We start from the raw sequence: 17,347 nt of genomic DNA on the forward strand, positions 1-17,347 counted from the left end.
CTTTATGAATTGAATTTAGTGTGATTAATTACATTATGAAGTTCATTGAAATCTGTAAACTAGGGAAACATCAAAATTGGAATACTTGTACATAATGGTTGATCCAGTGGTTTACCAAACCTTGTAAGGTCAGTTCCATGAAAAACAGATTTTTGGAATCTAGAATCTACAACTATCATGAGTAAGGAAAGAGTCAATAGAACTTTAATGTCATCTTTTGCCTGCAAAGGTCATTTATGTAAATTATTAGCGGAGGACAAACATGAAGTACTTCCATATAGTAGGTGTAGAAGTTCGGAAACCGTGATGTTCGGAAACCTTGAGTCTCCAGAATCAACGATTTGCCAACTATAGAGGGCACGTGCTGTTTGACAGACCATTCTATAAGAAAATGGACTAAATTGGTGCCATCCTGTTGAAAAATACCAGTGAAGAAACAGCCATTTATTGTGTTCAATTACATGTGTTGCCACTAAAAAAAGTGCATCAAGAACAGTCCACTCACTCTCATGTGAAGCATTCTTACTGTGCTTATGTTAGTCTATAGCTACACCCATTGATCACTACCAGTGTCATTGGAATGACTTTGTAGATTTACGAGTACTTTGCAAGATGTAGAAATTTAAAATTACTTTTGGAAGGTGTGAAGCTATCAGCATGAACGATCCATAGGGTATGTGAGCACACATGTACTTTCTACACAGCTTGTTGTTAGTAAATGAAAATTCCCCTGTGTAGAAAATGGTTTGCAGGCGATGGAACCATTCATTTTAAGATGAACCCACTAATATGAAAACAATTCCGAAGGTATCACCAACATTTATCTCTGTAAGTTGATACAAAAGGGCTAGGGTTCAGCGTGCATCGGTGAAACCTGGAGAAAAGTGGATGTCTGTGAATATGAAATCACGCAAGGGAAAACAATTTCACAGAGGCCCTTTGTGCCACACAACGTTGGAATTGGTGTCTGGTAATGCTAATAGTGAGCATGCAAGTAGACATCAGGAGACCCTTGTTCCCATGTTGTTGTAGAGGTGAATGAAATAAAAGACGAATTCATCAGTAAGATCTGAGAGCTATTCAAAACCGATATATCAAATTCTTTTGTATGCTGATGCGGTCAAGAATAAAATTGCTCATAAGAATCCCCTATAACTGTCTGGTCTGCAGATAATAAGAAAGACAGTTGAGGCCAAGGGGGAGTTTAAGTTACGCTGGGACAGCAGCTATGTAGAGAGGAAAATAGTAATCCGTATCTCATTCGGTTGTAAATAAGATATATGGGTGTATGCATATATACATAATGAATAATATAAATTAAATTAAAAGATGGTAAGACTGAATGATTGGTTGTAGGAAAACGGGTGATAGTACTAGAGGGCTTGGAGACAATTGTTGTTGTTGTTGAAGATCAAGTTGGTCTTATGTCAAGACGGGCTCTTGCTGATAGAGCAGCCCTAACAGGAGACAAGATGCTCATCTACTCTAAATGAGTTCAATTCAGTAAAATATTTGGAAGTGATATTTTCGAACCTTTGAAGTGAAAAGTAACACTATTTTTTAAAGGTGCAACCCTACAGTGCGCCTTCCTTGACGGACTGATCCCACGATAAAATAAACAGGTAAGTAGAGTAAAAATGCATATTCATACAAAAAAGATATAGTCACTGAACCTGATGCCAGGGATGACATCATTGATAAGAGCCTTGTATATTCGTAATTTGGCTCTGACTTCGGACAACTATTATACAACTCTCTGTTAAAGACTGATAACACAAAAACAGACTGTACTGTTTTCATACTTATAATATTAATAAATGATCGGAATGAAAATAAAAATTTTAAAGTGAAAAGAAATATAAAAACTGAAAAACTGCGTGAGACAAGAACAAAACTTGCTGTGCAACCAACCTTACATAAAGTTTGTTCTTTAATGATCAAACCATATTCAAATACGCGAATAAAATAAATAAAATATTTAATTCATCTTGCAAAGCTGTAAAATAACTCCAACCCATGAAATATCAACACGGAAAAAGTGAAAATAGTTTTCTCCGCGTTCGTGTGGATTGCATCCGCCATTTGCTGGTCGACCCTGGGTGCTTTCGTCCCTGCAGATTCCCAAGAGTTGGGGTAGCATTTCAGCCGAAAAGGTAAGTTCTGTTTTGTTTTTCATCTTGTAGTTTGTGGATAAATACGGACTTCAGTAGTTCGGTAGCATACATCGCTCTAATAGATAAAAAAATACTAAAGGGAAACTAGATTCTGAAGCGCAGTTACATATTTTATAATAATGAAGGCAGGCCGGTTGACCATCTTGGCTACGCAATCAGCTGATGTCGATGACGAAATCGGTTCACTTAAGATTTGCTATGTAGCCCAAAGCAATGTTACCTTCGTTTTTGAAATTGTACTCGAAATGGAATTCCGATTTACTGGGAAAACAAAGCAACCCGAACTTGAGCTGATGGAATATATGTTGAAAATTCCTGACCAGTCTTGGAAACTCGCTTTGGAAACGGACCGGATCTGTCTATTGGGTACTACTACCAGGTACTACCTAACTGGACCCACAGTGGTTTATCAAAAGCCTCGTATGAAATCATTTTCCCCAGCCAGATCTCAAAGTACCACTACCTCTGTATAATATGGGAGCTAAAAAGAAAATTAATGGTATTCATTATAGGGTTAACAACCGCGGACGATCCATCGTCATCCGATCCATCGTCATCACGCTGGCCAGGCCTTATTCACTCGATATTTAATTGGTGAAATAAGAATACAGTTACATCTTCAAGCATACCATTCAAAAGATTGAAGTTTTCTCAACATAATGTGATATATGAAAGCCTCATACGAACTAAAATAAGCATGCGAGCTCTTTGTAAAATAGGGTACAAAATCACTGACTACCAACTCTATCACACTGGACGGGTCTTATGCACTCTTAATCCCTGGATATTTCGCACCATAAGAAATTAATGGGTCCGAATTTGCAGTGACCAGAAAGTCGTTACAAGAGGAAAGTTAGCATTGAGGAGCATAGGGTAGATCACCACGGCAGGCCACCTACATTCAACATTATATAACGCGTCCTGACACCCGAGATGGGCATCAGTCGCGACTTGTTGTTGGTGAGAAACGGAGCTAAAGACCTCTACTCTCCTTTCGAAGTAAGTATTTTCTCCAAAGTTAGAAATTAAGGCCAAATTTTAAGATTTAAACAGAGGGTACTGAAAACGGTCTCAAACGTAGTGCAAATCTCACCAAAACGCGTTCAACATTTTTACTTACAACTCGAGGTATTTAGAAGATTGACGCCATCTCGATGTTTACGGAGTAGCTTGTGTCAATAAACTAACCATTTCCTGTGATAAATCCGCACACCACTTGTGCCCACAGACGCTGGAGCACTTTCATCACAACAATCGAAACACGATTTCTCACCAACAAACAAGCCAGGAGTAAACAGCTGTTTTGGTAGATGACGACGAGAAGCGTGCTCTTAGCTAATTTTTAAATAAGTAGTAAAACATCAATATTTTACATATTTATGATGATTAATTTGAAAATATTCGTTATTGAAAAAGTAATTCGACTCTGACTCAAATTTAAGTAATTATTTTTCTGAATTAGAACGTTCTTTTAAGTTCTGTATTATGACTTCACGACATCTTTACTTTCGTACCTATTGTAAATAATTGCTATACTCAACTGTCATTGCAGAACAGTTTACCAGTTATTCATGCAGATTGTTATCAGCTATACATGTAATTGTTATAATCGTAATGCGCATATATATCTTTATTATTTACTTTTTGGATATGTGAAGATGTTTTACTGCTGGATTATCGCCGTAGTGTGACGCAATCGTTTTCGGTCCATGGGCCTCTGTCTGTTTTCGCACCATAAGAAATTATGGGGCCGAATTTGCAATGACCAGAAAGTCGTTAAAAGAGGAAAGTTAGCATTGAGGGGCATATGTTTTGACTGAGAAAAATACAAATTTATTCAATAGCTAGCTTGTAAAAAATACTTGGTTATAAAAACTTGATTGACGACTAAGCAGCATGTCTACTATGGGTTTCAGAGACAGTGCAAGCACGTTTTTGGGCAATACCTATTTCTGTAACGAACACTCGTAACAGAACGAGATTTTGCTATAGTGCATTACACCCAGTGCCGTAATTTATAAGGGTATCGTGAATCACTAATCGTAAGAATAACGACACTTGCCCTTGTACCAAGAGACAGAAAAACTCCATTATTCAGAAATGGATACGAACACGCATAAAAAGCTCCACCTACCCTCTCCCCCCACCTCCACTGCCACCCCTGTCCTTCTTCCCTCCTTCACCTTCCTTTCTCTCTCTCTCTCTGTTGCCAATTGGGTATGAGACTTACACAAAACGTGGAAATTGGTGAAATTAGCCTATGTGTTGAAAGTATATATACATAAATATTAAAGCAATTTTATCATTATAGCATTACTATGATAACTAGAATTCATGGAAACAGTTTATGATAATGCATCGCCGTATGTGTGGAGCTCCACTAATGTGGCAACGATGATTTTGCCATTAAAAAATCAAAATACTAATATAGACTTAAATCAATGAAAAGTGCTAGAAAATAAAATATAGCTATAATCCACTAATCGTCGTCTGCTCCATGATGGTTTTTGGTAGCCAGATGTACGACAAGGTTAGAAACATTGGATTGTATCTACTTTAGAAATATCTGTAATTTTTCGGGGTAATTTGGTTGCAAAAAAGGGATAATAGACATGAATTAAATAAACATTTTGAAATAACAAAGTAAAGTTAAACTAAATGAAGGCTGGGAAAGATGGTGGACAGTCTGTGATTAGACCGGCCAGCCACACGATAGCCGCCATATTGGATTTCAAAACTGCCTTGAAAACATATTTTACGAAGAGCGTCGCATGCTTATTTTAGTTCGTATGGGGCTTTCATATATCACATTGTTGACGAAACTTCAATCTTTTGAATATGCTTAGAGTTGTAATTGTATTCTTTTTTCCCCAATTAAATATCGAGTGAATAAGACCCGTCCAGCGTGATGATGGTGGATCGTCCATGATTGTTTACCCTAATTCACTCCACATTGCATTTGAACCACGTTGCTGTTCCTGGTTCCTAAACACTCACTCCGCAAAGTTACGAGCAGCAGACGACTACACTTTGAGGTGCAAAGCTTTATTCCCATAGTTGTTTACTTTACTCATTATTTAGTTTAACTTTACTTCAAAGTGTTTATGTAATTAGTGTCTATTATCCCAAACTGGGTATAAGACTTACACAAAACCGGGGAAATAAGTGAAATTAGCGTATCTATTTGTAGTATATATACACATTACAGCAATTTTATCATTACTGCATTACTATAACAACTAGAATTCATGGAAACAGTTTGTAAATGCATCGGCTTATGTGTGAAGGTCCACTAGATTGGCAACGATGAGTCCTTTTGCTGTCGTCTGCTCGTACTAAAGAAATATTGGTAATTTTTGGGGGTTAATTTGGTTGCAAAAAAGGGATAATAGACATGAATTAAATGAACATTTTGAAGTAAAGTTAAACTAAATAATGAGTAAAGTAAGCAATTAAGGGAATAAAGCTATGCACCTCATAAAGTGTAGTCGTCTGCTGCTCGTAACTGTGTTTGCGAAGTGAGTGCTTAGGAACCAGGAACAGCAATGTGGTTCAAGTGCGATGTGGAGTGAATTAAGACCAAAATGTGTATAATTACAATCTAATAAGCACTGTGGAGTTTCAGTTGTGATGGCAGTAAGGATAAAACCACCGATTACGAGGTAAAAATGAGTTCAGTTCAAACCATGACCCCGGGAATAAAAAGTTTCATACTTTCACTAATACTTTAGGCAACAAAAGATAGATCTAAAGTACTATTCTGCGGCGGCCTAGACTATGTCAGTTGCAGTTTTCTATGCAGTTTTACCTCCTGAACAAGAATTTTAAGTAATATTTATTTGGATGACTGTAATTAACCCCCGGGGGCCAGTACTAAACATGGCGAAATACATTGGACGCCCCAATCCCTAGTGGATGTTGTATCCGCGGTTACGTTCCTTGCAGTCTGTGTGGAACTATTCTGTAGAATTACACAACAAAATGTTTTATTGTGCTGATTACTACTGCATTCTTAAACGTTACATATATATGCTAACATTGTTCAATTGAGGGCTGGGGAAGATGGTGGATTGTCTGTGGTTAGACCGGCCAGCCACACGATTGCCGCCATATTTGATTTCAAAACTGCCTTGAAAACATATTTTATGAAGAGCTCGCATGCTTATTTTAGTTCGTATCGGCTTTCATATATCACATTATGTTGACGAAACTTCAATCTTTTGAATGGTATGCTTAAAGTTGTAATGGTATTCTGGTTTCACCAATTAAATATCGAGTGAATAAGGCCTGGGCAGCGCGATGACGATGGAGCGTCCGCAGTTGTTTACCGTATACTGAAAGGTCCAGTGGAGCGAAGTCCCCCGGCCAGGTTAGGGCACGCGCCCTAAGTCAGGTTAGGTCATAATCATTGTTGCTATAATACTGGGTGGTCCAGCCAGGTTAAGGCACGTGCTCTAATTCAGGTTAGGTTGGTTCGTATGGTTTAGGCTTTTCTATAACCTATTACTGCACGTTTTCAAAAATTGCGCCAGTACATATGCGCGCCATCTTTTTTGTATTCGTCCGCCAATTATCTAGCAGATTATACTCTTGGCCAACTAAACTGTAGGTGCTCCTCAGTATATTTTCTTTTCTAGGTAACAAGCGATCTCTTCAATGTATACTTTTTAAAATTTCTTCTCTATGTATTTCATACTACACTTTGGTACTACTTTCAAAAGAGCACTAAATTCTTAGGAAGTTTGAATTTAAAGTCTGTAGCCCCTGTGGGTTTATTACATATCAATAGGGTTCATTCTCTGAATACAATAATAATGAAGCCAAGTCTCAATGTGCTTCATTGAAAGGCTTACTTAATTCTATTGCATATGGTGCTCAAATTTGGGTGTAAGTTTATGTAATGGCGTAAACATTGTTCGGCTAATGTATAGGAGATGGCTGTATGGAGATATCATTTACTTAAATTATTTTTTTTTACTTGGTAGAGTTATACACCTTTTTCTATAGTTTAGCCCAGAAATATTAAAATTGTGTGGCAGTTTCCTTTACATTTCTAATTTGTCCCGAATGACCACAATCGGGTTTTATTTTCTTAGAGCAATCTTGCGTCTCAGTTTTGCAATCCAGGCTCATCTTCCAAAGCTATTATTATTCGTACTAATGGGGTTCCTATTGGAAAATGAACATAAATATAATGAACTACAGGATGTTTAACCATAAAATCCATCTCTCATTTTCCAACTTGTTATTCTCATGAAGCTTTTAAGGTTTCCATTCTTAACCTTTCATCAGCTACAGATATTTATTTTCATACTGTTATCGAGATATTTACTGGATTTGTTTCCTTGCGATATTTACTGGTTTTGTTTCAACATTTGTTTGAGTGGGACTAGTATAAAAAATGTCAAGTTTTGTCTATTGATATACAGAACAAGCAAGAATAAACACTGATCTATCACTGTATTTACCATGTACAACTGGCTTCTAACTACTGTAACTTGCATGAGGGCAGCATATGGCAAACCAAAACTTTTAAATTATTTACCTCAACCTCCTTACCTTGGTGCTGATGCTGAAGGAAAAAGTGCTTGGTGTAGGAAGTGATTGATCGGTAATCCCTGATGAACTTGCCCAACTGCAAGTTAATTACCGAATTTCAATGACCAATTCCAGCTTGCTATGATGAATACTCCTTAGTAAGATGCCGTGGTTTGCATACCTAAAAAAAAAGTACAGGTTATTTTTAGGAATTTATTTGAATTTTGGTTTGCTCAGATGAAATGCTACCACAAACATTGTGACTTGGTGTAGTTATAGTCTACATTGTTACCAGACACAAAATTCTAAAGAGGATAATTTTTCTTATACTAATCAAGTAAATGTTAATGTATTTTTCTCATTGGTTTCTAACCTAACAAAAAGCTTTTAATCCATTACTGACCTAAGCATAATTATGTAGAAAGTATCTATTTTAGGTAGCTTATGGAGGTTCATTATGCATGTGTGCCTTATCACTGAATGCTAAATTTTACTGTGTACATCCCCCCAAAAATTGTACCATGAAAGGCAGTGTGTATATGGTGACTGGTACAATAATTTTGTTTTTATTTTTTCATATGTTAACCCCAACCTCATTAGGACACTTAAACATATGAAATATCCTATTTATACTGATATAATTGTTGTAGTTTTGTGTTAATGCAAGCTGTTTTAATAAAGAGCCAAGAGAAGTTGATTATAGATATGTTAGTCATACAAATTTTTTATTGATCTTATATTTGCCATTTAAAAGCCTGTGGCTTTTAATGTTTGATATTGAGGATAGTCTGCATGTTTGCGAGTAGTATTAGTTTTTGAAAATGAACGTATTAATTTTACTGTTGCTCTAAAATTTCTGCTTATGTTGGTTAGTGATTGGTATGTACTATATGTACGAAATGACATTTTACCAGTTAACGTGAGCAAAACATAAATCGGTCATAAATGTTTCATTTACAAAAGAAAATTATGATAATTCCGTAGCATAAATCCTAAATGTACATTGCATAATCATAATAAAATGCATATTGAGTGCTTCTCTTAGTGTCAACTTTCAGAGTATAGTAATATTTGAAGTAAACCCTTTATTTAAGAAAGAAGTGGTGTCAGTCCAAAGCTTCAGTTTATTAAATTTAATGGTAGAAGAGGACCACTGAGTATATTGCTATATTGCATGTTCATTTTAATTAAGCATACCCTCTTCAGAGTTGAAGAACACCAAGAGAATTTTTGTTACATAGGAAGGTATACAGGAGGTCCCCGGGTTACGACGGGGGTTCCGTTCTTGAGACGCATCTTAAGCCGAAAATCGTCGTAAACTGGAACATAGTCAAAAATCCTAAGAAAACCTTACTTTTAATGCTTTGGGTGCATTGAAAACTATGTAAACTGCATTCTTGTGGCATTTTTCATCATAAAAACCCTCAAATATTGATTATTTTGCATTTTTGGTGTCATATTTCATCTCCCAGATGAGCGTTGTAGGCGTCGTAACCCTGGAAATAACGTCTATTGACAAGAGTCGTAACCCGGGGACTGCCTGTATTTCAAATGCATTAAGCATGCATACTGTATATCTAGAATATTTACCTTGCAGCAAATAAAATCAGAGTTAATTTTTTCCAGATGGCTTTGAATTCAGTTGCTCGTCGGGCATTTACCATTACCCTTCAAAATGTATTACGTCAGCAGGCAGCTGCAGCATCAAGTGCACCAGCAGTATCAAAAATTGGAGCCCGAGAAGTAGTAGGTTTTGGATTTAATGGCAGTAAATGCTATGTGGACAGAGTAGACTTCCCCATGCCTGCCATCAGGTTTAAAGAAAATACTCCAGATGTTCAGGTGAGTGTTCAGCTGACTTGGTTTATTAGTTTTTTTTTTTTCTTTTAAGGTATTTTTTTTATTTGTTGGCAAACCAAGTATGGTATGAACATTTATATTACTAATGTATGAGGTTATAAAGCATGGTTAACCAGGCAAACAACAGTCATTTTTATGGCTATGAAAATGTCCCAAAAGATTGCTGTATTTTCAAATATGAAAATTGGAATTAACAGTGCTCCCCCACTTTTTTGTGTGCATATGTTCCAGAAACCATGGAAATGAAAATTTCCCCCTAAAAATGTGTATAACTGCCTATTTTAACAGTTCACTGCTTTACTTCAAACAAAAATATAAACCACAAATTTTCATACTGAAACAATTTCATATTCCAAACAAAAATACACTCCAAACCAGCACCCCAAGCACTCGGTCAGATTACAGCACTCGCCTACAACTGTTACTTAAGTGTATACTCTCTCTAAAATGCTTATAACAATGATTTAATAATTTTAAAATATTAATGTAAACATAGCAAAATATCTATAAGTTTTAATACAAATTAAATAAAATGAAGCCAAATTAACTCTGAATAAATTAATTAAATGAGATTAAGAAGTATATGATTTGTATTAAAGATTTAATTTGTATTACTGAAAACATTTTATAGATAATTTAAAACATTTTGAGAGAGAGGAGAAGAGAGAGGATAAGAGAAAGAGCGATTGAGAGAGAGAGAGAGAGAGAGAGAGAGAGAATCTTAAACTTGTTAAGCTCATTCTTGGGACCACCTATCATTCTCGGGTGGGCCCCAGATTGAGCTTAAATTGACGATTTGTATTAAATATTTATTTAATTTATATTAAACATTTTATAGCTATTTTGCTGTGTTTACAATAATATTAACATTTGAATATTAGTTAATAATTTATAAAAAAAAATTTATTTAGTCATGAAAAATAAGTAATTGGTGAGTATTGCTCAGAAAAAGTTTCTAATTGATTAAAGATATGTTCCATTAAAATTCATGTGTAAGTGAAAATGTTCCATTAAAATCCATGTCTTAAGTGAAGAGTAAAAAGGGGGTTGTCCACTGTACTAGTTGGAAAATTAGTTATGAAGAAACTGGATGGAATAGGAAAGAGTAAAAAGGAGTAATGGAGCTGTTATACAGACATTCTGTAAGAAGATTTTGTTGCTTACTGTAGTAATGAGAGGAGTAAATATTTATGGATGGATGCAGCAACATAGTTTCACCATCAATGGAGATGATTAAATTACTTTTTGAAATTAAGACTCTGACAAGGCATTTTTGAAAATAAAGGGTCAAAAGCTGAGGAAAGATGCATCAGTCATTTACCTACATCACTGGCAGGAAGATAGTTTTTCACAGTTTTAAAGTTAAAGAAATTATTCCTTTAATGCAAGGCAGTGTGACTGGGATTGCAGTAGAATTCAGATAATGAACAAGAAAAGTTATGCAAAGTAACTTTAGGGTGAAGGTGAAAGTGAAGATTCTTAAGTAACGTAGTTAAGGGTTTAAAGCACTATATAGTTAATACCGTATCTGATTATGGCCTAGAGCATAATCAATGTTGATTGGGGAAAAGGAAACAGTCATAATTACTGTTGTTGGGGAAAAGGAAACCACTAAGTCAAAAGTGTTTTTGAGATTAAATTATTGGTTTAGAAATATTAGTTATCCAAAAACTGTCAAGCTTCTAATGGCAAATGCAAGGACTACGTATTTGTGGTTGGATGGTTTACTGAACCTTATTGGATAGTTGTTTATATGTGGAACAAAACTTCAGTCTCAACAATAAGATAATTTTTCCAAGCACCAGCTGGTAACCGGTTAAAAACAATCAAAGATTGTAAAGCGAGGAATCTGTGAGAGCTGGTAACTCCTGTGCATACGAGGTGATGGCTAGTCAAAGGCCGTTCACTGTACCCCATGACACGTTCAATTTTACAAGGATCCAAAGTACTCGTTTAATGAATAAAATTTTGCTGTTTATTTTCCCAAAAATGGCTGGCAAGTGATTGTGAATATATTAACAGTTTTGATAATTTGGGGACTTCTGTTTTGATGAATAAACCCAATTAGTACAAGACAGATGTGGTACTGAGTAACCTAAAGGTTTGAGTGTTCTAGGTTGTTTTACTATTTATGTTTTAGGGTACTTTAAAGAATCATTAGAAAGCCATTAGACATCTATAATACATATGATTGTTGTGCTGTACTCTAAATTCAACTGGGTTACCTAATCTTGCAATATGGTTTATCACAATCTAGTTTCCCTTAGTCTACGCTATGCAGAACTTTAGCTGGTTACATGATTGAGATTCAAGAACCAACAGAATAAAAGTATTATTTGTCCTTTTCATTTCTTATTTACAGTGAACAATATGACTACGTATACACACACAGTCTCCCGCTTATTGGTGGTGGTTCTGTTCCGACTGCTTGATAAAAAAAAGAAATCGGTGCTTATAGGTGTTAGGTAACTGAAATTTGGCGCCAATAACTGGAAATTGGCGCATTTTGGTGGCAGAAATTATGGTTTTTTCACTAGACAAGCCCCTTAAAAACCAGATCACTCATAACTGGGGACTGCTGTATACACACACACAGTATAAGGTCTCTGTTCACGTCACACTCGACCTACGTCATTTCGATTAAAAGAGGGTTTGTATTTAGGAAAAATGCACATTAAAATTTTAAATGGCCTTTGAAATTGTTAATGTACAGATTTACTTACCAGTAAAGATTACTGTCATTTTTGCAGTCTTAACATATGTTCTCATGTTTGTTTATCATATTTTGTATCTATTCCTTCTGGACTTTCAAGATGGACCAAAATTAACTCGGCAATGCATTGACTGGGAGTATTGGTTAAAATGAACTCAGGCCATGTTTTGATCAGGTTGTTGTCTATCCAGGATGCACTTGTAATTTGATAAGACATGTCATTAGTATCATCACATCTAGATAGAAAGCCCTGTGAGTAAAGTTCTTTAAACTCTTAAGAATGAGGCTTAGTGTAGACAGTTTTGATCAGGGAGAAATAGAAGTTGGTTTAAGCAAATTGTAATGTTCATCTTAACTCTACCAGGTGATGTCACACTAAAGGAAATATTCACACAAAAATAGTGTGTATTGAAAAAGTGCTGGTCATATAAAATTCTTGCTGGTACAAACGTGCCGTTCAAATATTTTTGGTTCCATCCAGTAAATACCTGAATTATTTTAAATTGTAACTTTTAGTATGTTCAAAAAGGCATGATTACCATAGGTCAGCATTATAACTTTTTAGTAAAAATATACATTGTAATTTGCAGTTATTATGATCTCGAGGGCTGAAATTTAAGTTTTAATAGGTTCTTATTTTGTGTAAGTGCACTTGTGATCAGGTAAGGTTCAAGTGCAGTAACCTTGGATCCATACACGAGACGTTAGAAATTTGCCAGTTATATGGTAATTTAAAAATTTCCAGTTAATTTTTTTGGACATTGTACCAACTACTAAATATACAGGAATTTGACTAGAGAAATTGTATTACCATTAGCTGAAAATCAGCAGTGCCCCTACATTTACGCTACATACTCTGAACATCTTGCGTGCATGTCCACATTATAAGTTCACATTCTAAGAATGCTTAGGAATTTCTTTTGGCTGTTGTCATTGCTCAGGCCACTGTTATTAAATAGTTTCATGGTAGTCTTTAATTACTTCAGGCTCTTCGAGAGAAGGAAATTAACAATTGAGGAGAAGAAAGCTCTATACAGAGCTTCTTTCTGTCAAACATTTGCAGAGATGAAGGCACCAACTGGAGAGTGGAAATCTATCTTGGGTGCTGCACTAGTAGCCTCTTCCATGGCAGTTTGGCTGTACTTGTGGATGAAACTCTATGGTAAGACTTAAACATTTGAGGTACTGAATATATGTTGTGAGATGAAAAGTAATTATAGCGTGTGAAGAGTGGAAGTATTCAGCTTTTCCAATGTCATGGCATTGGTGAAGTAGATATTTTTTTTACGTGTAGCTTTGTTGTAGAGCTTTCCTCTTTATGAACATCACTGTACTGAGTATTTTATGGATTACTTTTCAGTGTATTCTCCAATGCCTGATACATTCGCACCTGAAAGACAAGCTGCTCAGTTGAAGAGGATGATTGACCTCAGGGGAAATCCAGTTGAAGGTGTATCTTCACACTGGGACTATGAGAAGGGTGACTGGAAGTAAGCTAACAAACTGAGAAAGCAGTGGGAGGATTTGGAGGATACCTGTAGTATATTAAGGGTGTCACTGAAGGAGCAAAATTTATATTTCTATTTTGGTTATTATAAGGTCATGCTCATTAAATTTCTCTTTTTTCATTATTATTATTAATAATATATTGGTTCTTTATTTTCCACCCACACTCTGAATTTGGGTTTCTAAAAAAATGTGTTACTGTTAAATCTTTCAATTCTTTCCATGGAATCCCTTGACAGGCTTTGTCGTGATTGTAAATAGAAGTGGTGTTAAACTTTAAAATTATATGTATGTAAAAGGTTGATAACATGCAAGCTATTTAATTTTCATGTCTGTCTGTCAAGGCCTTAATTTTATGAATGTACATAAATTATTTTTATGTCTGCCATAACAATAAATGGTGACCAAGTGTAAACACTTCTTGCTTTTTGAAAATTTCCTCTACAGTTCTACCATTGGTTAGTACAGGAACAGGGGAAATTAGACAACTAACCTGCTGATATAGTTATACTGTTTAGTACATTGTATTTTTTCCTTAAGAGTTTCCACTGACACTTCTACTTCTTACTGACATTTTACACATTTCATCTGGACAAGATTCCACCTAAATATAGATGATTCTGAGTGAGTACGTAGCATAATTTTCTTGAGACTAATAAGTGATGGCTTGTTTGAAGAACAGTAACTTGAAGATAGGATTATTGGCTGACTTACCAAAATTGTGCCTCACAGGTCTTGTAAAAAATGGTCAAATGATTTTTGGTGTGATAAGGAATGCATTAAGTTCCTCATTCTGGAACTACATAGAAGAGACCGGGTAATCAATGCACCACACAAGTTTCTACCTGCTACTCGAATAGATTCAAGGCCCGATGTGTAATGTGAGGATAAAAGAAGTATTTGTTATTGTATATTACCATTAAGAGCAGTAACCTCAAACTGATTTAGTAAATCTGCTATGAGGAAAAGTATTTGACTAATAACCAAGGGAAAGTCTAGTCTTGATACTGTAATCGTGAGAATTGCACATAAAGAAGCAGATACTGTAGTAGGACGGTAACCCAACCAAACTAAAGATCAAATCAGATAAAAGCTTGGTTAAGTTTGACAGCATTAGCCTAGAAGTTGGACAGAGCAAGATAAACAGCATCCAAAGAAAAGTAATTTTTACCAAATATTTTTTGTTACAAGGCGATACTTTTACTTCACTGCTAATCTTTTCAGCAATTTCTTTCACTGCTATAGCACGTTGGTCTCTATTCCTATAATCATAGCTTCTAACATAAGCATCCATGTTCGTTGAATAACTCAATTAATTGAATAATATCTTATCGAGACCATAAATATTAAGAGTTGGCCATATATTTAGTACACAAACGTTGTCCTTCACCAACAGCAAAACACTATGCAAGGTAATTAGACTTTAGACTACTATGGGTTTCACAGACAGTGCTAGGACGGTTTTTGACAGTAACTGTAATGAACACTCGTATCAGTACGAGATTTTGCTGAAGTGTATTACACCCAGTGCCGTAATTTATAAGAGTATTGTGAATCACTAATTGTAAAGAATAGACTTTTTTTCTTCTTCTTTCTGTACCAAGAGGCAAAAATTCCATTAGCCAGAAACGGATACGAACACAAACTAAACAGCTCCGCCTACCCTCTCCCCCCACCTCCACCGCCTCCCCCCCTCCATCTTCCTTCCCCCACCTTCCCTTCTCTCGCTGAAAGTTGCTTCAGTTTAAACTTTTGTATTTTTTTCTATCTATCTATCTATCTAATAATATACATTGTTGTGTATATCTAACGATCCAGTCGGCTGTTACTGCCAGTTAACTTATTTATGCATTGATCCTCTCTCTCTCTCTCTCTCTCTCTAAGTTAATCCAGTTTAAAAAAGTTTTACGATAGTTTTCTATCTATCTAATAATAGTTTACAATGATGTATTAATCTAACGATTCACTCGGTTGTTACCTGACAGTTGACTGAATTATTTATGCATTGATCTCTGTGTGTGTGTATTAGTGGTACCTACTAAAAGTGGTTATTAGAGTTGAGAGACCTACTATAAATGGTTATTAGAGTGAGAGATGTATGGTGGAGCAGTAAAGCGATAGACACTGAATTATGGTAAAGCGACTGTTATACCTGTGGTTGGTTACCGTCTCCGTAATCCATATTTGGACTCAGGGTATTGGTAATATAGTACTTGTATTACGAAGGTGGGTATCAATATTGTAGTACTTGTATTACGAAGGGGAAGAAGAGGTGGCCACCACGGTACTTAACTGTCGGCATGGTTGCAGAAATTCGTTTGTCACGCAATTTTTCAACCTTTTTTAGCCATGAGAAAGCCGCCAATTGCCTTCAGATTAGTTTGAATAGGTAACTGGTTATAGTTACTAACACAGCTTTTGTGTCTGGCAGCGTCATCATTCCATACCCCAAGTCAACATAACGGACATTTTTTTTTTTTTTTTTTTTTTTGTGTGTGCCGTCTTTAACTGTGAACACGGGCAATTGGTGGTTTTGCCCGCTAATTGTGTCTGTTAAAGTCCCATCCACACGAGGAGGGGAAGACGATTGGCGCACTGATTTGTCGTTGGTCCCGTTGCTGAATAACCATACTGGTTCCATGCAACGTAAAAGCACCAAACAAACAAACAAGTTAAAGGGGTCTGCCCCTAGTGTGGAAGGGGCTTTACAGCCAAAGCCTTTGTGTCTGCGGGCATTGCTCGACCGTGTGGACATGGCATAAGAGATGATTTTAGCCAAAGATGAAAGGGAACTGTTAGAGAAAATCCTCGTAAGAAATGAGTTCTTAGCTTTACATTTTTTTGACATTATACAACTTTTGAAAAAATCAAATCAGAGGAGACCAGATTTCAAGTAGACTTCTTATGACCTCCCCTTCGACTGAACAGCTTGAAAAAGCATGATTAAACCAAGCATGAATGCAGCATTAATTTTGACAAGAAAACAACATACATTTTACTCTTAAGGATACAGTAGCTACCGTATAAGTAATGATGTACATTAATATTAGGGTCTTTGGAACGTATGTATTTTTAAGACACCTGAGCAACCTTAGGATGAGAACTGTTCATTTTTGTCTCGAGTTGGTGGGTATATATTTATTTGTCTCGAGTTGGTGGGTATATATTTATTAGAAAGTTTAATAACAATGGCTTGTCACACGCCTCCATAGTTTTTCCATCCCATCTTTTTTTACCTGGTCTATCCATGTTTTTAAGATAAAAGATTGGGAAGCAGAGGTTAGGATAAGAGAAAAAAAAAAAAAAAAGATTACAAGACGGTGCACTGGGGTAAACAGAAGTCCATTACTTCAAATTGGAACCCTATTGCAAACACTGATCACATTATTATGTTGTAAAAGGAGTAGAAGGTTAAGGCAAACCTTGAGGATGCATGGATAACAAAAGATTCGTATGGAAGACCCGGAGCCCGTGAGGTGACTAATGGTATGCACTCTCAACCAATATTGCTCTCAACAGCACTTGTTGTGTTAGATGAGAGCACACTAGTCAAAAT

At 35.9% G+C, this 17,347-nt stretch overlaps 1 protein-coding gene across 1 annotated transcript; it reads left to right on the plus strand.

The window, feature by feature from the left end:
- The first annotated feature begins 1,997 nt into the window (after window positions 1–1,997).
- LOC135198526 (cytochrome c oxidase subunit 4 isoform 1, mitochondrial-like) lies at window positions 1,998–14,206 on the plus strand. The gene is made up of 5 exons (XM_064226187.1): window positions 1,998–2,153; window positions 9,339–9,560; window positions 10,677–10,687; window positions 13,272–13,447; window positions 13,646–14,206. Exons 2-5 carry the CDS (start codon window positions 9,339–9,341, stop codon window positions 13,777–13,779), a joined length of 543 nt encoding a protein of 180 aa, XP_064082257.1. The 5' UTR covers window positions 1,998–2,153; the 3' UTR covers window positions 13,780–14,206.
- The last annotated feature ends 3,141 nt before the right edge of the window (window positions 14,207–17,347 follow it).

The sequence above is a fragment of the Macrobrachium nipponense genome, chromosome 22 (assembly GCF_015104395.2).
Source record: "Macrobrachium nipponense isolate FS-2020 chromosome 22, ASM1510439v2, whole genome shotgun sequence".
In the NCBI taxonomy this organism is placed as follows: domain Eukaryota; kingdom Metazoa; phylum Arthropoda; class Malacostraca; order Decapoda; family Palaemonidae; genus Macrobrachium; species Macrobrachium nipponense.